The sequence below is a fragment of the Trichomonas vaginalis genome, chromosome III, assembly GCF_026262505.1.
Source record: "Trichomonas vaginalis G3 chromosome III, whole genome shotgun sequence".
In the NCBI taxonomy this organism is placed as follows: Eukaryota; Parabasalia; order Trichomonadida; family Trichomonadidae; genus Trichomonas; species Trichomonas vaginalis.
In genome coordinates, this window is record NC_067205.1 from 3,603,872 (window position 1) to 3,626,256 (window position 22,385).

Consider the following 22,385-nt stretch of genomic DNA (forward strand, 5'->3'; position numbering starts at 1 on the left):
TCTGGAATATCTTTTGACATTTACCTATAAATCTTTGAATCTGATACCAGAATCTTCAATGAAACTGAACAAAAGAATGCAACACTTATGACATGAAGGACAATTGTTCGTGTTATTGCTCTGCTTCAGGCTGAGTAAAGTGAAGAAACTCATTGAACACACATGAAGAGGTTTCATGTCGTTCGTTAGAACTTTCCTCAAAGTAAAGTCTAAGAAGATTTTCGATTCAACAGGTTATAAGCATTTAATGTTACCAATTGGTTATGTATCAATGACTCAAGACATAATTGAATAAAGGATATAATTACGCAAAGACTGGCGAAAACTGTTAGAACTATTGACTTACTTCTGTTGAAGCCGACATACATGCTAAATGAAAGATTACCAATTGACCAAAGTATCAATTCGAAAACTATATGAAATCTTGAAGGTGTGGTGGAATGTAACATTAGGAACCAGATGAAGATTATACTAAGAGAGGAAGACTAAAATGAGTTCGTTATATGATTAGAAAACCGCTATGGGATTGTATGATACATTTGTGGAGTTGAATATTGTCGAACTATTTCTTATGGGAAAACTTTTTCACCATATACTACTGATCTATATAAAAGAACTCTGCACATCATTTGAAAGATTATTTGCTATCATTCCAAATAGTTATTTGTGTATCAACTGAAGAAGAACTAGCATGAGGTCAAATAGAAGTTAATAAGCTAAATTGTAATTCATTCCTGAGCACGTTTTCTTTGCTTGACTTTGAGCTGTAGGCACACTGACGGTTTCATAAAGCTCTGTTAGATGTCATCTGTTTGACAGATGAGAAGATGAGTTCAGTGATAGGTGAAAGAGACATTACGGAGGTCAAGCAACTTGTGCACACCGAATTTTTGGAAAGATCTGCTGACAAGAGATGTCTTATGATTTTTCCTACACTCATTTCAGTGTATGAATAGACATACTTCATTTTAAGACACATGACAGAAGGAAAGGAACTCCCATCATTAAGGTTCACGAGACCATGCAAATAACTGGGTTTTATATTTAAAGGACGGGCAATTATTATAAAAGACTCTTACAGTGTTTAACATAAGAAGCTTAAACTATTTCCTGCTATTTTACTTACAAACAGGACGAAAGAAGTATTTCCATATCAACTATACAGAGTGTTTTGTTAGCAAATGACAAAGAATGGTTGTCATTTTGAGCATGTAAGTTTATCATGATGCAGATACATTCATGAAAACAATAGATTTCATCAAAGGTTGCAGAATAGATGAAAACCATTGACTTAGAAAATATAGCACGTTTTCTTGCAAACAAGAATGTAAGAATTTTAAGAGAAGGTTTTTGTTGAATTAAGTTCAATCGGAGTCAATGACTTATTGAAAGAGTTTGATTTAAAACGTGTTATGATACGTTAGTATTGTTCATATTGCTACAAATTGTTTTTGAGAACAGAGTATACTTCCCCGAATGGAAATTTTTGACCTCTCCAATAAACAAGAGAATTTATTTCGAGATGCATGTCAGGTGGTGCAAAATAGATAGTATGTTGTCGAGATAACATGAAACAAAGAGCAAAAATAGAAACTCATTGCGTGACTTCGACTGTTTATCTATTATATCCTTCCGAGCTTATAAGGCAAGGGACTTGTATCACTTGTACTTGCAATGTAGTTTTCCAAAAGATGTTTGGAGAGTAAAAATGTTAAGAGGCAAGAGTATCTCATTGAGACATTTATTGAAATTAGTAATGACCAAATTGGATGGAAGGGTGGACGAAAAAGCGTCGATGATGTGAAGAAGTTTATGTCATGGCTTCGTCTGTTCCTATTAAGATAACAGGATTGGTATATTGAGGGAATGATGAGCACTCAGACAGCATATATACACAGGATCTGTGGTGAGATGCTACAGATTAACGGTTCACGGACTTGAGGAGGTTTCAATTTAATCGTTTGGGCGACCTTTGGAATATACAATCCAGAAACTTAACGTTCAAGAAGGTTTCACCCTTGCCTGTTCAATGATACTGTTGAATAGTAAAGAATATACCATTACACATTTTTAGACTGACTTTTCAGTAAGGAGATGATCAATTGAGAGGTGTAGTGTGAGAGTTTGTTCGCATGGATCTAGTTTATGTTGAAGGACCGAAATGGCATTAGCGGGCCTTAAGTGAGCAATAGAGATGAGTAAGAGTTGTTTGAGGTTAAGGGTTAAAGGTAATGGAGTAAAGGAAGGGAAGACCACCCTTTCACAAGAACTTATAGAAAGTGCATTCTCTGATAACTGAGCCTTTAAATGGGCACTATAGCTGAGGTCGTCGCTATTGAGAGTCAAAATAACGCATTGAATGTAGAGGCGTAACATGAGCAAAAGATGCTAATAAGAATCTATACGCTGATAATTTAAACATATAGTGAAGTTTCGAAGGTCTGTGGATGGTTCAGATAAACACTATTTTCAAGCTAACGAAGAAGCTGTGGTGCAAGAACTCTTTAACTTTGTCCACTTGGTGTTAATATTCGTTATGTTCAATGTTAACGTAGTTATTGAATGAAGTTTCTTGTTTACTGCTGAAGATATGGAGGCGGGTTTTCTTAAAATCGCTATTTAACCTAAGGAGGGTGTGAGAGAGGGTTGTGCCGGGACAGGATAATGTGAAGGCATTATGTAATGTGAACTGATGAAGTCTCAGCAATCGTAGCAGCAGAGTGTTTAGAAGAGAGTAGAGTTGGTCGGACTAGGATGTGAATGTGTGAGGGTGGAGTAGAACGTTCGGTGGTGCAACTCTCTCATGAGAATGCAGGAACCTAAAACGGTTTAATAGAAAAAGTGTCATTTTTTCATGTCCGAAGACTCGCGAAGGTGCAACACTTCCAAAATACCGACGAACTCAGAAGAGCAGCATGGCAGTATCTTCTTGACAACTTCTTTGAGTTCTCCAGGTACACCTTGGAAAATGCTGAAGAACTCCGACACAGAGAATTTGGAGAAATTGCACTCCAATACTACCTTGACAAACAAAGGGTAAACAAAGGGTAAACAAAGGGTAAAATAAGACTAAAAACTTAACGTTTAAAAAGTGACATTTTTATGAGCTCCGAGTCACCGAGAAAACTTGGTCAGATGTTAGCAGCTTACTTCCCTGAGGAGGATGGAAGCGTTACATACGTAAGGTTCAAAAACAACGAACCTGGAATTGCGTACCAAATTCGCAATTACATGACCATGGAAGAGTACGAAAGGTTCTACAAGAGAAACCAGCTCTAAACAACTCAGAAAAGAAAGAGTAAAAAGTTTAACTCGTAATTGTTTATTTTTTTACTTGTATGGGCAAGCTGCAAGAATGAAGTGCGACTATCTCGGTCTTTGTCTTGACCAGTTGGACTGCTCTTGCGAGTACGTCTGTTTTCGGTCTCCAGCTGGTGTCTGACCTTCGTAATTGCGCATGTTCTTGAGAGCTCCAACTGTAAATGGTTGTAGGATGAAGAGTCTCTCAGACTGCTTGAGGTAGTCTTCACGGTCACGAACCGAATCTGTGGTACGAGTCGAATCGGTCGACCTTAGGGAAGAGACTGAAAGCCTGTCATCTTCCATAGGGGCTGTGGCATACTCTTTGCGTAAACGGTTCAGACCTTCTTCGAACTCTTGGTCTCTCTTCGATTGGGATTGAGATTGGAATTGGGGTGGAGGGTTTGACATGAACATCCAAGGGTTAGGGAAGTAAGGCATGGGTTGAGGAGGGTAGTTTGGAAAGCCTTGTGGTGGGTAGTTTGGAAAGCCTTGTGGTGGGTAGTAACCTTGAGGTGGAAATTGGTAGTAATTCGGAGGTCCTTGTTGGAACTGAGGTTGCTGTGGGAGCCTTGTGGAGGTGGAACCTGTTGTGGTGCTGGAGCATGCTGTTCTTCTGGCTGTGGAACGGGTTCAGTAGGTGGGACGTCGGACATTCGTTTGTGTCTTAACCGTCTTTGTTCTGAAACAATATAATATTGTCTTGAAAAAGTACAACATTGTCTTGAAAAGTACAATATTGTCTTGAAAAAGTACAACATTGTCTTGAATAAGTACAACATTGTCTTGAAAAAGTACAACATTGTCTTGAAAAAGTACAACATTGTCTTGAAAAAGTACAACATTGTTCTGAAAAAGTTCAAGACTTGTTCTGAAAAAGTACAGCTGTACTCAAATTTGAGAGACATTGTTCTGAAAAAGTACAACATTGTTCTGAAAAAGTACAACATTGTCTTGAAAAAGTACAACATTGTCTTGAAAAAGTACAACATTGTCTTGAAAAAGTACAACATTGTCTTGAAAAAGTACAATATTGTACTGACTCAGTATGGAGCTTGACCCCTTAGACGAAGCAATTTATCTAATTGAGGTAAATGAAACCGTGAAGGAATATCTCAGCAAGTGCAAACCAAGCAAGTCCATTGGCTTCTGGTTGTCCAAGAATAGTGTCTTAAAGTTGGAAATTGAAACAGGTGTTGCAATTCAAGTTCCAGAAGGCACTGCATTCGATGATATTAAGGATGTGAAGAAAGAAGCCCTCTTGAAGTTCTTCATGAAACGTCCTTGGATACTACTTCCATATCGTGAGAGCCCAATTCCACGAATTACACAAATTCTCAGAGCACTACTTCACTACTCTGGACAGCCGTTCTTCATAACCTCAGAAGGCGACATCCAACCAATTCAGTAAACATCTCATTTTAACTTCACTTTTTTTTGTTTTTACTCACACTCGTACTCAACAGGTTTGTGTACAACTATTTCAACTGTGAACCTTGTATTGACCGGTCTTCCTGCAAATGCAAGTTCGGTCAATACACAATTTATGGTGGCAAGAAAGACAGTGGGGAATGTTATTCTGACATCTGTTGTTGCGCTCGAGAGAGAATTGAAATTCCAGACCCAACTCCAACAAACACTCAAGTTGCCGAAGACTCATGTGAAGAAGAAGCCTTCTGGTAAGTTTCTTATAGCCATCTATATGGCACGCTTTGAGTAAAAACATTTTTTTTTCTTTTTTGAATGAAGCAAGTTAAATTCGTCCCACACCAATCTCAATGGACCGATGAAGAGTTTCAAGCTATGGTTGAAGGTGTTGAGAACGACATAGACGGCGAACTTGAAGGAGCTCAAACCACAATTGCAACCAAAATTGCACAAGTCAAGGAACAGATAGCTCCACTTAAAGCTACCAAAGCTACTCTTGACCTCATGGATAGTTACCGTTTAGAAGTAAAGAGTGGAATAAGACAATTAAAATTAAAACTTCTAAACTACGAAGCTATACTCCAAAAGTTAGCAGAAATGAGAAGACTTTACCAGAGCTACTTACATGTAAGGGACTTACCTTCAAGCAGTCCGACCAAAGATGAATTTTCTGACATTGTCCCAATTTTGTCCGAAAGTCAGCTCAGATGTTTTGAACTGCTCCCAACATATCCAGAATATGAACGTTTGCCTGAACTCTTCCGCAATCTCAAAAAACGTTTTTTGGTTCTCATGTTCGAAACTTTTATCGGAAGAGACAACAAACGTTCAGAAGAAGAACAAGATATTATTTTAAACTTGTTGTATGACTTAACCGTCATAACAAGCTTTTTGAAGTAAAACCGTCATTCTCAAACCACTTCATTTTTTCGATGTCCGAACAAGCACCGAAGCCGAACACAATGGCAGATGTCCTTTCAATGTTGCCAGACAAGCGCCCAGTTCAAATTCAAATTTTGAATTTGAAAGCTCATCTGACAAACACCGTTAAGACTCTCCAAAGTAGTCTTATGGAAGAGATGAAGCTTAAAGGTGAGTTCCTCATGAACCAAGCTTCCAATGAGAAATCCTGAATGATTTGACGGAAACCTTGCGCATTTACGCGAGAGAGAACCGAGACCTTGCCAGACTCATCTACCGTTTCTTCGAAGAGATAGACGCCATCTGGAAGGTACTCGGAAAGGACAGAACAACACCGTACTTCGTGAACACAGAATTGAAGAAGGAATTGTCGAGGAAGAAGAGAAACACGAAGAAGAAGAGGAAGAAGAAGAGAAACACGAAGAAGAGGAAGTTTGGGCAACCCTTGTTGCCGATGACACTTACGAAATTTCCCAACCCTACCCATACCAAATCCGCAACAAGGAGACAGGCAAGGTTCTTACCCCAGTCCTCAACAACTTGGGACACTTGAACCTTACCCTTCGGAATCGCGTTCAATCTCCATGGGCAAGCTTGTCGCAATTCAATGGGTTCCAAATCCAACAAGAAGACGAAGGTCAGACACATTGACGGTGACAAGCTCAACAACCGTAAGGAGAACCTCGAGTGGTTCTAAGAGTAAAAAAATTTTATTTTAGGGGGAAACCCCGAGTAAATTTAGGTGTTTATTTAGTTAAGTGGTTAAATTAAGGGTAATTTGGACAATTAGTCCCGACCTCTGAATTGGACTCTTTCGTCATCCCAGTTGCGTAGGAGGTCGTCCCAGAGGAGTTGGTAGAATTGCCAATCCAAGGACGATTTGTCCTCCCAGGCATTGAGGATGTACTGCTCGTAGAGTTCATGACCTCTGCCTTGCACCAGACACCCTCTCCCTTGGAACGTAAGGCTTCTTCGAAGTGCTCGAATGCGATTGGCTGCGGGACCATCTGAAATGACACTTTTTGTCCGTTTGGTCAATGTTCGTGTCTCGTGTCATAGTCGACGAAAATACAAACAAACAGGTTATATATGAGTTTGAGACCAAGAATGGTGTAACTCGACCTGTCCGATTCAAATTCGAATAAAAATTTTTTATTTCATGCAATGTTTTATTTCTGTGCCGTCTTCAAGTATGCCCCAGTACTTACGCTTGGAGAGGACATGAACTTCGGTGAAAATTTTGTCCAATTTGAATTGACCCATCTTTTCACCGACCATGCCCATTTCAATGAGTTTGTTGTACCTTCTTCGTTCGTCATGAGTGCGTCAATGTTCTCATAGTAAACCTTGACTTTGGATTTGACTTCGGAGAAGAATTTGTTGTAGTTGTCAAGGACTGCCTTTGCGAACTGAGGGTAAGACCAATGTTCGACAATAGGTTTTAATGTGGTTACTAAGCCACTTTGACCTTGAGTGAATTCGTACTTCAAAACAAAAGGAGAAAACCTTTCAACGAAGTTGTCGACCTTCTCATAATGTTTACTCTTCATCTCTTGAGGTTTTTTAATGGAATATCCCCATGTCGAATTCATAAGCAATTTGAGTGTCATTGCAAGTTTGGGGTTTGAAGCTTTCCTAATATCATACAGTTGTTGTATGACTTTTCCAACTGTATAGTTCCTTCCCGAGAACTCACCGTCTTCGTTTGGAATTCCAGTTGGAATATATTGGACGAACCTCATGTACGCAGCGTTAAGGTCGACATAGTATATCTTTTCGTCTGAGTCGAACTTGTCGCATCCAATCGGTCCAGTTTGTGGAAATTCAAGTGAGTCTCTTATCTTCTGAGAAACTTCTCCTGTTATCTCATAAACATCGTCGAAGCAACCTGTTTCATATAAAACCTTCTGACCTAACTCAGATGCTCTCCAATACAATTTGACGTCAATTGGATGTCTCAATGGAAGTTTGTTTATAGCATCTTGAAGTTCTTGCAACCTCATTGGAAGTTCTTCTGGTTCAGGTTGGTATCCGAACAATCCAACTCCTTGTGGAACTGTGTACTTCTTTTGTACTAGAACTTTGTCTGGAACAACTTTTGGTCTTGCTAACAATGAAAAGTTTGTTTCGTCTTTTGGTACAAAAGTTTCTGTCAGCTTGTCATCTGGAATTGGTTCCAACAAACCTTTCTCGAAAAGAATGTTTACAGCTCTGACAATGTTGCACTTGCCTTTCCGAACATAAGACTTTCGTTCAACATGAAGTGGTTGTGGACAATTACAATCTTCAACCATGGTAAGTCTTTGTCAACAACATAGTCGTCATGTGAAGAACCTTTAGCTGTAGGTATGTTGACTCGGATATTGACATTTGCCAACGGTGCAATTTTTGCCAATTGACCTCTGAGAATGTACCTTGTCTTCACACATGACTCAAGATACTTCATCTTCTCATCTGTAACAAGACCAGAGTTCCTGAGACATGTAAGAATACAAGGTTCATTGACAATTGTTTCAATTGAATTGTAAATTCCATACCTTGTCAAGTCAATGTCAGACTTATTTATGAACGGGAAGTATCCAGCATGTTGTCTGACTGCTTGAGGGTTAGGTTGGTACCATTCAAATTTTACACTTGCAATTCCTTCAATTGCATTCAAAATGTCTGAGTCGGAGTCAAACATTTGTTCTCTCTTTGTAGTCTTGAAAGCGTCAAGAAGTTGTGCGGCTGTTGTGACATTGCCATGTGCATAGTAAATGTGACCGTCCAAATCTGTTACGGTTAGTCTGAGATTGTATCCTTTCTTATTTCCGTCTTGTATGGCAGCAAGTACCCATGAAGCCTTCTTTGTTCTTTCCTTCGTCAAAGTTTACTGTAAAGGTTCGACCAGATGTAATTTGACTTCTAACTTCACGGTACTTTTCATATGCATATCTTGTTCTTTCCATGGGAGCATGTTTGTCTTCACCTTTTCCTTTTTTCCTTCTCAAAGGATGCAATTGTTCGTCATGTTTCCAATAGAATCTGGCAAAGCCGTCGTGTCCTTCAACTTGCGGTTCAGTAACATTGAAAGGCATGTCCATAAGACGTTCTTCTTCTAACCTCTCTAGTCTGTTTGGATAATTTGCACGTGCTGTTTCCAAATCCATTTCGTAGGTCAGACCAGCCAGTTTGTCATAGACTTTTATGGGTCTTCCCTTCCTATATTTAAACTTCTTTGAAACTTTCCAACCATATCTTTCTAACTCTGCTTTTATTCTAGCAGACCTTCTATCCATTCTATACGGGGGCATTTTTATAAAAATAAAAAAATATTTTTTTCTTTACTTTACATAACCGCCTGCTGCCATAAGTCTTTGACGCCAACCCATACCAGCTAATGAAGGTTGACTTGGTTTAGTTTGGAAACTAAACTTTGGTTTTGGTTTATCTTCAGTTTTTGGTTTTTCTTTCTTCTATCGGTTTTTCGTCACTTTTCGGTTCCTCTGACTTTACTTCACTTGCAGGAACAGTTGTGTCGTCAACATCTTCATAAATATCATATGCCATTTGTTTTTGTTTCCTTTCAACTTTTTGTGTTTGTTGTAAAGTTTAGAATATTTCGACTCTAAGTCAATGAGATGTTCTATAATGAACTGTTGGTCAGTGAAGTAAACTTTTCCATCTGTTGTCTCGAAAGCTCCTTCAGACTTCAATATTTTATTTGTGAGAGTCTGTTTCTTTTTTGAGATACTAGCCGTTCCATTTCTATGAAAAGTGACTTTATAGTTAGGGTTTGTATTTCCAGACCTGGCACTTTCTATTATTGAATTTTTCTCTTCATCTGTAAGTTCTTTGACAGGTTTTGACAATGGTTCTGAACTTTTTGTTTGTGGTGTCAAATCTACCGTTTCAACTTCTTCGGTCATTTCATCTCAGTAAAAATTTTAGTTTGGTTTGTTTTCAACTGGTTGTTTAGGTTTTTTAAGTCGGTCTAAAACTTCTTGAGGTATAGGAAGGACTTGACAAACACGTGGTTGTGTAACTGCTGGAAGCCGACAAATCCATCTTGAGCCCATTTGTCTCAATGCTGTATTGTTCATTTCATCTCAGTAAAAAATTTTACATTCCCCACGTTTGAGGCGGTTGAGGTTGGTTATTGTTTACCCACTGTTGTGCATGGTTATATCCTCTGTTAAAGAATCTTTCACCTTGGTCCATATAGTGTCCTGCTTGGTTATAGTAGTCATTTGCTTTGTTATAATAGTTTCCTGCTTCTCTTCCTACATTGTCCATCCAGCCTTGAACTTTTCCTCTTGTTTCAGGATTTGGAATAAGATTTGTTGCATCTCGTGCTACCTCCCAACCTTTCTGTACAGTTTGTATAATAGGTTGTGCTTTCTCTTTCAGTATACCTAATGTACTCAAAATCTTCCTTCCAATTCCAAATGCACCTCTGGCTATTGTTCCCACTGCGGGCAAAAATCTGGATGCAACTCCTGCTAATGCGCCAAATAAACCCATTTCTTATAGGGTAAAAAATGACGAATCCAAACAAGGACCCCTATGTTTCTAAAGCGACAAAGAAAGCACTCATGGTAAAAATCTTTAGTTCAACACCAAATGCTTGGTTTATGGATATCTTGGAAAACATTCCGAGAGTTAGAACAGATGGACCTCCATACTGGCTAATATTTGTCGGTCAAAACACAAGATACTGTGAAGCCATACCATTACAGTCCAAAAATATTTTAGATGTGAAAACTGCTTTGACAATATTCGTTGACAAATACCATCCAACAAAACTGACATCTGACTGTGAACGTTCTTTCAAATCAGACGATATTAAAAACTATCTGCGTTCAAAAAATGTAAACCAATATTTCATTGTCGACCAAAACCATTCTGCTCTTGGTGTCATTGACAGTTGTATAAAAATCTTAAGAGACTTAAACCAACCACAAGGTGGTGAGGTAGATGAAATGTCATATGACGACAAATATAGACACTTCTCCATGGCAAAGATGAGACAAGTTTTAAATATTTACAATAACCGTAAACAAAAAGGTTTGGGAAACCACTCCCCCGAAGAAATGAAAAACAACCCCGACTTAGAGAAAGACTATATATTTAATAGTTTAGTCAAAAGAGACAAACAAGAAAGAATGCCAGGCTTCAAACTTAAGAAAGGTGACAAAGTAAAAATAGAAATACCTAAACGCGACCCATATGAAAATACTATTGACTATGACAACAATGGGAACTCGACAGGTACTCGCATTCGTGTTCGTAAAAATAGAAGAAAGTATACAAGAGAATATTATGAAGTTTTAGGCAAACATGGCAAAATGTACAGACTGCAAGCAGAAGATAAAACTACTATTGTCAGACCTCGTTTCAAACTTGTCAAAGTTCAAGGTGGTATACTTTCAAAGACAGTTCCTAACAAATATAAGACAACTCCTGACGAATATGCTAAAGAAGTTGAAAATGACGACTAAGCATTTCTATACCATGCGTAAACTGTCATGTAAGGTGGCATGTAGTCTTTACTCTGTCCCGTTGTTTCCGAATATCCTGTAATGCGATGTGTATGGCTTCCTCCTCCCTGAGTGTCATCCCAGTAACAATTTATAGCAAACTTAACGTCGTCTTTAACATCATATCCTTTACCTTTTGTCATTCCTGTCCAATCCCAATATCTATGCTTATGCCAACCTGCTTCAGCTGTAGTTAAATTTATGTAGTGACTGTGTGCAGGTAAGTTTTCACCTGAAATCGTTTTACTTCCACCTGTTACCTTTGAAGAGTTTGCACAATACAAAAACCTTTCGACTATTTGAGTCCAAGTTCCAAAACCAAGTACTACTTCTGGTCTGGTAGAGTTCATTGACGTATAAATAGAACCTATAGGATATACTGTTTGAAGTATTTCAATCTTTAATGTTTGAAGCTCTGTTTTGTCTGCTTTCTTATATAACCTTTCTTCAAGTTCATTTACGTCAGAGATGCTATGTCTATGATATTTTTGTGGGTATGTTCCTTCTGTCCATGCGAAAATACGTTCTTTTGTTGCATCTACATATCCTTTTATCCATGTCGAGTCTGCTTTTGTATTCCTTAACTCTGTAACACCTTTCTCAAGCTCTTTCAACTGTTGTCCATCTTCCATTAAACCTCTGGTATGACTTGAAACCGTTTGTGTCAACATATCTACAGTTTCTTTGTCGGCTTTAAGGTCTAAACATCCTGAAACCCACCCTGTATTGGCTTTACCTTCTAAAATCTTCGATGTCCGTTCATGGTACCATTCAACCCTTTTTATAATTTCATTGTCTTTTTCATCCACATATTCCTTATCTGCCTTCTTCACTAACGCACTAGCCACACGTGCTAACTCATCGTCAACATACTCTTTGTCAGCTTTGTTGTCAATATCTGCCTTCAAAAGAAGTTCATCTATAGGCTTCTCGTTTAAAGTTCTTTTTGTTGGATTTATACAAACAGTATGGTTCTTACTGTCTTGAAACAGAAACTCATCTGTCATTGGGTTTATCGTCAGTTTTAAGTTTCCTTCTTTCAATGACTCAGATATCTTAGAATAGTTTGAAAAGTTTGTTGTGTTCTTATTTAGAGCTTGCAAAATGAGTTGTCGGTTGTGTTGTATTTCTCTCATAGACGCTGTTTCTTTCGACATTTTTATTCTAGATAAAATATGCTTTCAATAGAAAAAGAAAATTCAAGAGTTGCTACAACTAAACCATTAGATGAACTTTTTACTAATGTCGGTCAAAAGTTTGAGACAGAGACCGTAAAGCATGAAGGCTATCGTTTTGACTACCCGTTAAGATGGTTAAGAGACCCATCTGTCACAAAAGCTATTGGCTTTCGTAGAATGAAGTTTGTGTCTGTAGAAGATAAAAGTTTTCCATTTATTGTAAGGTTTCATATAGATTATATATCTGAAGGGAAACGAAAAATGTGGGAAGAAATTGAGCTAATACAAGTTGACCTTTCATCTTCTCTACAGACTGCGTTAAAAAATATAGAAGATAAAATAAATTCATGTTATGCAAAATATGCTGATGAATATGCAAATACCGAGAGCACACTTTATGTGAGAATTGTATATGACAAACAAAATTCACAAGTGTCATTTCAAATCTACGAAGACAATCCAAAGAAAGACGAACAAATATATACAGAATTCACTGCAATGTCATGGTATTATTTGCAAAGAATGTTAAATCAGAAAGTCGAACTTCCTTTAGCAAATATTTACAGTCGATATGCAAGAGATGAACCATATTTATTTAAAGATGTTTTCGACCCAGCTGCTATTATTGTTCATGCTTCATTTTCTGGCGCCCAAAACTCTTTTTTATGCTTGGCAAATGACTTTTACGAAAAACCTACAAAGTTATACGAACCACCAAGTGGAAGTATTTCAGACTTTCAAGTATGGTTTACTACAGATGGAAGAAAAAGAATAATTCCATTATACCATGCGTTTTACTTAGAACTTAGTTTCATATACAACTACTATCGAACGGTAAAAATATAATTTTAATACGGTTGAGGTGTTGGATTTGGTTGCCAACTAGACTGTGGTGCAGGTTCAGGCTGTTGTATAACAGGAGCTTGTTCTTCTGGTTCAGGGTCTTTAGGTATAATACCAACAAACTGACCTACTCTTTTACCAATATTTTTGACTCCGTTCCAAATTCCTCTTCCTACGGTTTTTATTCCATTCCATATACCTCTTCCAATATTTCGAAAGAAGTTTCCTATTCTTCCAAAGAAACCCATTTTACTATATGTAAAAATCTAATGTCCGCCTAGTCTCTTACGTTTCCTGTTGAGTTCCATTGCATTCTTTAACTGGAGCTCATACATTCTATTTCTCCTCTGGTAGAAAACATATTCTGGGTCAACTCCTGTGTTCGCGTCATCTGCATAGAGTTGTTTATATCCCACTTCAGGGTTTGTATAAAACTCTTTCCATCTCATATTTGCATACCATGGTGGCAAACCTAACGCAGCGTCATTTGACATGGCAGTTTGCATTTGTACATCTGTTGGCACTTGACCATAGTTTGCCATTGCAGTTTGTATTCTAACTTCATTTGGAATATTCTCTGGGTTTGGTTGTCCAGGTTGCTGTGCATTCGCTAAGTTCTGTGCGTCCATTTAATATTAGATAAAAATATCTCTTACGAGTACATATACTGAACATTTGCAGGCATTGGTTCATCTTCATATTCTCTGTACCTTTCTGCCACGTCAAATAAATAAATGACACAATGGAAAAAACCTAAAACAAGTAGTCCTATTTCAAACCACATTTACTTACTAGTAAAATTTCTTTGTTATGACACTTTCTCCAGTTTATAGGACCTCTCTCATATTCTATCTTGTCATATCTAAACTCATAGTCATGTATGTCCTCTAACCATCTCATAACGGTTTCCAAACCACTTTTATCGGATGTAAAGTAAAAGCATGGATGGTTATGTAAAACGTCTAAAGTTTCTAAAGAGTCTCTCAAAGTCCAGTCTACTTGGTATTGAAAATCCCATGTGTTATAGAACGGCGGGTCCACTATAAAGAAAACATTTTCCTTGTCTTTATATTTTTCATACAACTCTGTCCAATGACATCTCACAAACTCTATACCCTCAATATATTTTTCTATGTCCTCTTTGAAAACATTTGTATAGTTAAGATATAAAACTTTTGACATAAGTGTTTCAATGTCATGAACTCTTATAGCACCACTATATAATAGTCTAGCAGATATACTATCCCAGTCTATATATTCTGCTTTTTTCAAAACCTCTCTCACAATATTTTTCTTATCTAATGGTATACGTTCCATCTTACCTATAGGTATCTTTTCTTTTAACTCTTTCAATATTTTGTTTGTGTCTGGTATATGTTTGAGACGGTCCATATAGTTGTCGAAGTCATTGCATATAATCTTTGAGTCTGGGAATATTGTATGGCACAAATGGGATATATAGAAACTTCCACCGAACAAATCTACAAATGTTAGACCATTCGGTAGTTTCTTAAGTTCTCTCAATATAATATCTTTACATTTACCCTTATTTTCAAAGAACGGTAACGGTGGTTTTGTAAAATTCATTTATATATAATAATAAAAATGTTTTTTCCTGAAAAGTGACAGAAAAGTGACAAAACATGAAAACATATATAATTTGTGAAAAGCGACACATTATATAATGTTTTCGACCCAGAAGAAGGCTTCTTCCCAGAAGCAATGGAGGAAGAAGAAGAGTCCTCCGAATAAAAACTTCATTTATACTAAACATCAACATCAGGGCTAGAAGGCACGAAGTGCCTGGAAGCCCCACTACCTTTTTTTTTTTTTTTATATTATATTATATTTTATTTATTATATTATATTATATTTTATTTATAATTATATTATTTTTATTTATTATATATTTATATTATATATATTATATTAATTATATATTATATTATATTATATTATATTATATTATATTATATTATATTATATTATATTATATTAATTTATATTATTATTATATTATTATATATATTTATTATTATATTATATTATATTATATTATATTATATTATATTATATTATATTATATTATATTATATTATATTATATTATATTATATTATATTATATTATTATTTATTATATTTATATTATATTATATTTATATTATATTATATTATATTATATTTATTATATTATATTATATTATATTATATTATTATATATTATATTTATATATTATATTATATTATATTATATTATATTATATTATTTATATTATATTATATTTATTATATTATATATATTTTATATTATATTATATTATTTTATATTTATTTATATTATTTATATTATATTATATTATATTATATTATATTATATTAATTATTATATATATATTATATTTATTAATATATTATATTATATTATATTATATTATATTATATTATATTATATTATATTATATTATATTATATTATATTTATTATAATATATTATATTATATTATATTATATTATATTATATTATATTATATTATATTATATTATATTATATTAATTTATATTATATATATTATTATATTATATTATATTATTATTTATATTATATTATATTATATTATATTTATATATTTATATTATATTATATTATATTATATTATTATTTATATTATATTATATTATATTATATTATATTATATTATATTATATTATATTATTATATATTATATTATATTATATTATATTATATTATATTATATTATATTTATATTATATTATATTATATTATATTATATTATATTATTTATATTATATTATATTATATTATATTATATTATATTATATTATATTATATTATATTATATTATATTATATTATATTATATTATATTATATTATATTATATTATATTTTCTCAAATATTAAGAGATCGTGGGATATTTATATATTCCTAAAAAATAATCGTCGCTCAGTTGCCCAAATAGCCTCTCAATTTTTAGAAAAGTGACAAAGATTTTTACTAAAAACTCGGTCAATATTTATTTAATTCAAAATATTATTAAATAATATATCTTGTATTGCTACAATAATAATAAATATTAAATCAAATAAAGAATATTTTTATTATTGGTGGAGAAAAAGTGCTCAGTTTCCCTCAGTTTCCCTCAGTTCCCCAAAAAAAGATCTCCTATTTGAATATATTTTAATTCTGGAAGGGAATAAATTGGTAATTTCATAAGGTCAAAAATTTATTATACTTTTATTTGCATATTAATGCAATGTGTATATTGCACAATTTTTGTTCTAATATAAATAATTCTGCTAAAAAGTGTCACAACGTTAAGTTTAAGTGGTTAAACTTTTAGCATAAAAACATTAAAATGCCCAGATGGAACACTTCAAAAACAATCTGTTGGTAGTCAATATTCAGATCTAGTTATTGATGGTAATTGCAAAATAATTAAATTTAAAAGTATTGATTATCCATCCATTAAAAAAATTACATTTTTAAATGGTATTATTGAACTAGAAGATGATATTGTTGTAAACAGAAATTCATCAAAAGTGACACCTCAGAAAAGCTAAAATATTGAATTTTTGGAACTTTTGATAGAGCACGTTTTTAAATATTAATTAAAGTAAATGTATATTTTGTAAAGATTCTTTTTAATAAAAAAATAAAATTTTGAAGAAGAACACAAAATCTTCTGAAAAATAATATCACATAAACTCATATTATTTTCTAATATATAACTATTTTATATAAAAATCAAATTCAATGATCTTAAAAGCGAAGGATAAACCTCAAAATTTACGAATATAATGAGTGGGAATATAATGCTTATCTATCATAAAACCATATGAAATATTAATTTTTGCTTTACGCCTAATTTTTGACGACAATTAGCAAAAAATGTTAAATGTTAACACTCAGTCCATTTGAATATGAAAAATAAATTTGACTTTGATTAAATGTTTTTATTTATCATGCAATTCTTCTTGCGACCAAAGATTTGAATAAAAGTTCAAAAAATAAGATAGCTTAAAAAATAATATACGGTAGTGTTTACTAATAGATGAATAGTATATAAATTCTATTAAAATGGATTTGATCCAAAAAATATAAAACCAAAAATAATTGTTATAATTTAAATGAAGAAGTAATTTAAAACGATTTTATTTATGATCAAATTTTATATATTTTTTTGGATCAAATCCATTTTAATAGAATTTATAGAGATATAAAAATTGCTCACATTTGCTCACATTTTGGCACTTTTTGTACGTTTGTCAAAAAAATTGTGAGGAAGATCTCACAAAAATAGTCAAAATGTGAGCAAATTTTGAGAAGTGCTCACATTTTGACATACGATTATTTTCATACGTTTTTTTGATGAATTCTAATAAAACTTCATTACCACTTTCAGAACGAAGCGTAACTTTTCAGCACGTAACGCTCTATCATGTGTAGTGACATATTATTCAAAAAAACTCAGATTGCTTATCTTATAATAACAATTTCATTAGAAAAAATGCACGATTTCACGCTAAAACTTTGAAGCAATTCTTAAATTCGGATAAAAAATCGATATGTATTACACTTTAAACTTCAAAAAATGGTTCAAAATTTAGACTTAGTTTATCTTAACAATATAGCAGATTTTAAGCCGAACAAGTAGGAGTAATAGAAATAGCTCTTGAAAATAATTACAATTAGTAATATGTAAGTCAAAGTTCGAGTATTCTAATAAATAAACGTTCCGGATTTTCTTTACTACAAGAATCAATACTTAATATATAGAAGCAACAGTAAAAACTTATTAGAGATTCAAAAAGAAAGTTGACTAAAGAGAATCTTTTTATATAAGTAATTTTATTTTTTTGAAATACGAGATCGAATAAACATGTATTTTATTTTATTACTATAATAATACGTTTTTACATAGTAAGAAAGTTTAGAGACTGAAATGAAATTAAAAATTGAGAAAAAAATAAAGCTTTTCTATAAAAATTCATATTAATATATAGTATAATGATATTACAATTTATTGATAGTTGTGTTAGAAAAAAGGTACATTCACTATTTTTGACAAAATTTTAAATTTTCATGGGGTTGTAAATCTTATAATAACTAGATGAATAAGGAATAAATCCCAGTATGATGTGCATCATTATATTAAACACTATATGTAAGGCTGGTGATTCTATTAACACTTATGAAGATCTATAGTATTTGAGCAGATAAATTTGATAATTTCCAAAACTCTTATATTTCAAAATTAAAGTGTGCGAATGCATTTAAATGAGAGCAAAAAGAGATTGATGCTGTTAAAACTATGTGTTAATTTGCAATTATTTCGCATCACAAGAACTACCCAGTAAATTCGGCTATCTTTCTTTGCAATTATTCTCCATTATACATATAATATAATGGTTAGGGTTTGAAGAAAAGTTACTAGAGAATTATTGACTTTTGAAATAATGCAGAATTTTACTTGAAGAAATCATTAATTTATGAGTTCCAAATTGCTAAGCATGACGAAGGATCATTAAATTTGCTACAATTAAATACACTTATTGCAGAATTAAGATTTTTGAAATTAAAAGTTTGAAATATTGCCTTTTTGAATAAAAATTTAAATTTTATTATATAATCATGATAATATCTTATAGAAATTAAAAGAAAATATTTTAAACCATTCAAATATTTTGAATGTCTTATCAATTTAAAATATTAAAAGATAGCTTGATTTTATCATCATTAGTTGTTATCAAAGTTTTCTTCTTTTGATGAACAACAGTAAATGATTTGTTAATTACTTGTCTTCCTTTTTCGCAGCAAAATCGAAAGTTATGATGATAATCTTGCTCTCAATTTTGAAACTCTCTGATTTACAAGTAAGCATTCCTTTGGAAAAGCAGTCCTATTCTGTTTTCAAGATATTTTAAAGCCTCAATTTCATACAATGCGCAGATCTATTCGAAATTGCAAGAACTCTCAAGAAAAATGCAGCAGCAAAGAAGATTCCATAGTTTCTAGCATCAAAAATTTACAACCTTAATACAACAGTTAAAGAGAAGCTCGAAAAGAAAATATTTAACCATAAAGCTGGAAACCATTCGATATCTACTATTGGATCTAATAAAAAGTTAATTATAACATATTTAACATGCTATTTGTTGACTTTGTTCCATTATATTACCATATATACCTTTTTGAAATCTAAAATATTTTTACAATTTTAACCATGTGTTGTTGAAACCATATATCAATCTTAGCTAAAGTATAGTTTATGAGTCTGTCACCATCTAACGTATGAATTTTCAAAAATGTCAAATATGTTCATTTTTTCTGTAGATTCAGCCATAATTTCACGTTGTTATACTATTCAACTATTATTTAATATTTTTATCGATTTAAATATATGATGAGATGCTTAGTTCTCCTGGAAATCGATTTTTAATCGCAATTTTAACTTTCCAAAAAAATTCAAAAATAAAAATCCCTCTCAATTTTCTAAGTTTTATAACTCGCCAAATCTCTAGCCAAATTTTTTTGGCCCGTATAAATATTGTTTGGCACTATATAGGGATGCTATTTATCATATTTTCATCCCATTTTACTGTTATCACCTAGTGAATGTACCTTTGTTAGAAAAAATATACAACTAAAATGTCAGTTTTAAAAAATTTAAAAATTATATTAAAACAATAGTCATTGAGGATGGTTAATTGCAAAAACTCAAGAAACTATCATTATCTCTCTTTGCTTAACACATCTACAACTGGAAACATCATTCCAAATGAAGTTCCTCAGTCTCGTCAAAATTTCTCTCTCATCTACAACAAGCTTAACTCAAAACTCAAGAAACTATCATTATCTCTCTTTGCTTAACACATCTACAACTGGAAACATCATTCCAAATGTTGCATTCAAGAATCCTATTATTATTCTTTCTTTCAATCTTTTATATTTACTCTTTAAATTCTAATATAATATAAATTCTTCATTTCCTTTGTTTAAACTTTTTTCATTTTAATACCATTTTATCAGATAGTAATTTTTGTTTTTCTCTGACCAAAAATCTTCTCAATTTAACTCCACCTTCACAAAAATTCATTGAGTTCTCTCAAAATTCTTGTATTTTTGGTATACTTAAAGTATCATCTTCAAATATTTTTTTGGAGAAAATTGACTTTGCATAATATCGTAATACTTTTTAAGGCAGATAGATTTACCGTAAGTTGAAGAACTTTTAATTTGAACAGAAATTATTCAACAAATATTCTTTTTATTTGATCAAGATACGTATACCAATATGATCTACTTGCTAGGGATATGTAGATCACGTTCAGAATTTGCCAAGTTTGGTGAATATCTATGGGATTAGGGACATCTATTTAATTTAAGAACTAAAAATTAGCATAGGCGTATTATGCTGTTACTGAAATATATTTTGGATGTATAAATTTTTACTTAATACTCTTTTATTGTTATCATTTTTAAAGATTTTTTATTATGAGCAAAAAAATGGCAAGACAATAATATATTGTACATGCAATTTATTATTACTGAATAAATTTATCAATCAAATTTGATCACATACAATTTTTACAGATAAATACATTATCTCAAAAAATATCTATATATTAGTATATGTTACACGAAATGTAATAAAATGTATTACTTTGGTTTATCAATTTATAAATAAGAATGAAAATTTGTTATAGCTTTGTTCCAATATTTATTTTTATATATTTAAGTTATCCATTTTACTGTTTTCATTCATATTTATAACAAAATTAGAGTCCTTACATTATTTATCTTATTTCAATAGTGATAAAAATCAACTATATTTTGTAAGATCTTAAAAAGTGACAAAAATGGAAAACTACATTAAATTTATTTATAAGGATACAAAATTATATGTCATTCCACCAAGAGCGGTTAAAGCATTAACACTTTATTTATATATATCTCACAAGCTAAGTTTACCTCTAAACACATTCGAATTAACAACAAATAACTACATCATACTGGGATTTATTCCTTATTCATCTAGTTATTATAAGATTTACAACCCCATGAAAATTTAAAATTTTGTCAAAAATAGTGAATGTACCTTTTTTCTAACACAACTATCAATAAATTGTAATATCATTATACTATATATTAATATGAATTTTTATAGAAAAGCTTTATTTTTTTCTCAATTTTTAATTTCATTTCAGTCTCTAAACTTTCTTACTATGTAAAAACGTATTATTATAGTAATAAAATAAAATACATGTTTATTCGATCTCGTATTTCAAAAAAATAAAATTACTTATATAAAAAGATTCTCTTTAGTCAACTTTCTTTTTGAATCTCTAATAAGTTTTTACTGTTGCTTCTATATATTAAGTATTGATTCTTGTAGTAAAGAAAATCCGGAACGTTTATTTATTAGAATACTCGAACTTTGACTTACATATTACTAATTGTAATTATTTTCAAGAGCTATTTCTATTACTCCTACTTGTTCGGCTTAAAATCTGCTATATTGTTAAGATAAACTAAGTCTAAATTTTGAACCATTTTTTGAAGTTTAAAGTGTAATACATATCGATTTTTTATCCGAATTTAAGAATTGCTTCAAAGTTTTAGCGTGAAATCGTGCATTTTTTCTAATGAAATTGTTATTATAAGATAAGCAATCTGAGTTTTTTTGAATAATATGTCACTACACATGATAGAGCGTTACGTGCTGAAAAGTTACGCTTCGTTCTGAAAGTGGTAATGAAGTTTTATTAGAATTCATCAAAAAAACGTATGAAAATAATCGTATGTCAAAATGTGAGCACTTCTCAAAATTTGCTCACATTTTGACTATTTTTGTGAGATCTTCCTCACAATTTTTTTGACAAACGTACAAAAAAGTGCCAAAATGTGAGCAAATGTGAGCAATTTTTATATCTCGAATTTATATACTATTCATCTATTAGTAAACACTACCGTATATTATTTTTTAAGCTATCTTATTTTTTGAACTTTTATTCAAATCTTTGGTCGCAAGAAGAATTGCATGATAAATAAAAACATTTAATCAAAGTCAAATTTATTTTTCATATTCAAATGGACTGAGTGTTAACATTTAACATTTTTGCTAATTGTCGTCAAAAATTAGGCGTAAAGCAAAAATTAATATTTCATATGGTT

At 32.1% G+C, this 22,385-nt stretch overlaps 7 protein-coding genes and 3 pseudogenes across 10 annotated transcripts, besides 5 other annotated features; 3 read left to right on the top strand and 7 right to left on the bottom strand.

Annotated features, from left to right (window-relative positions):
- The first annotated feature begins 48 nt into the window (after positions 1-48).
- Positions 49-12,067: a mobile genetic element.
- Positions 1,359-1,858: a mobile genetic element.
- TVAGG3_0635300 lies at positions 3,537-3,956 on the bottom strand (annotated as a pseudogene). Its single transcript has one exon. A coding segment is annotated over exon 1 (420 nt).
- Positions 5,044-6,483, top strand: TVAGG3_0635310 (annotated as a pseudogene). The gene has a single exon. A coding segment is annotated over exon 1 (1,440 nt).
- On the bottom strand, positions 7,047-7,652 carry TVAGG3_0635320 (DNA/RNA polymerases family; the record flags this gene model as incomplete). Its single annotated transcript, XM_051241010.1, has 1 exon — positions 7,047-7,652. A coding segment is annotated over one exon (606 nt), but the record flags the coding sequence as incomplete, so codon positions are not given.
- On the bottom strand, positions 7,857-8,927 carry TVAGG3_0635330 (annotated as a pseudogene). The gene has a single exon. A coding segment is annotated over exon 1 (1,071 nt).
- TVAGG3_0635340 (uncharacterized protein) lies at positions 9,576-9,731 on the bottom strand (the record flags this gene model as incomplete). The annotated part of the gene is made up of 1 exon (XM_051241011.1): positions 9,576-9,731. One exon carries the CDS (start codon positions 9,729-9,731, stop codon positions 9,576-9,578), a length of 156 nt encoding a protein of 51 aa, XP_051087598.1.
- Positions 9,751-10,152, bottom strand: TVAGG3_0635350 (uncharacterized protein; the record flags this gene model as incomplete). The annotated part of the gene is made up of 1 exon (XM_051241012.1): positions 9,751-10,152. One exon carries the CDS (start codon positions 10,150-10,152, stop codon positions 9,751-9,753), a length of 402 nt encoding a protein of 133 aa, XP_051087599.1.
- On the top strand, positions 10,644-11,129 carry TVAGG3_0635360 (uncharacterized protein; the record flags this gene model as incomplete). Its single annotated transcript, XM_051241013.1, has 1 exon — positions 10,644-11,129. The coding sequence occupies one exon, from the start codon at positions 10,644-10,646 to the stop codon at positions 11,127-11,129; it is 486 nt and encodes a 161-aa protein (XP_051087600.1).
- Positions 12,068-12,343: 276 nt separating the features above from the next.
- Positions 12,344-13,092, top strand: TVAGG3_0635370 (uncharacterized protein; the record flags this gene model as incomplete). Its single annotated transcript, XM_051241014.1, has 1 exon — positions 12,344-13,092. A coding segment is annotated over one exon (749 nt), but the record flags the coding sequence as incomplete, so codon positions are not given.
- A 102-nt stretch (positions 13,093-13,194) lies between these two features.
- TVAGG3_0635380 (serine threonine-protein phosphatase family) lies at positions 13,195-13,437 on the bottom strand (the record flags this gene model as incomplete). The annotated part of the gene is made up of 1 exon (XM_051241015.1): positions 13,195-13,437. The coding sequence occupies one exon, from the start codon at positions 13,435-13,437 to the stop codon at positions 13,195-13,197; it is 243 nt and encodes an 80-aa protein (XP_051087602.1).
- An 18-nt stretch (positions 13,438-13,455) lies between these two features.
- On the bottom strand, positions 13,456-13,818 carry TVAGG3_0635390 (uncharacterized protein; the record flags this gene model as incomplete). The annotated part of the gene is made up of 1 exon (XM_051241016.1): positions 13,456-13,818. The coding sequence occupies one exon, from the start codon at positions 13,816-13,818 to the stop codon at positions 13,456-13,458; it is 363 nt and encodes a 120-aa protein (XP_051087603.1).
- A 2,907-nt stretch (positions 13,819-16,725) lies between these two features.
- Positions 16,726-16,763: a mobile genetic element.
- Positions 16,764-17,422: 659 nt separating this feature from the next.
- Positions 17,423-21,214: a mobile genetic element.
- A 1-nt stretch (position 21,215) lies between these two features.
- Positions 21,216-22,145: a mobile genetic element.
- Between the last annotated feature and the right edge of the window lie 240 nt (positions 22,146-22,385).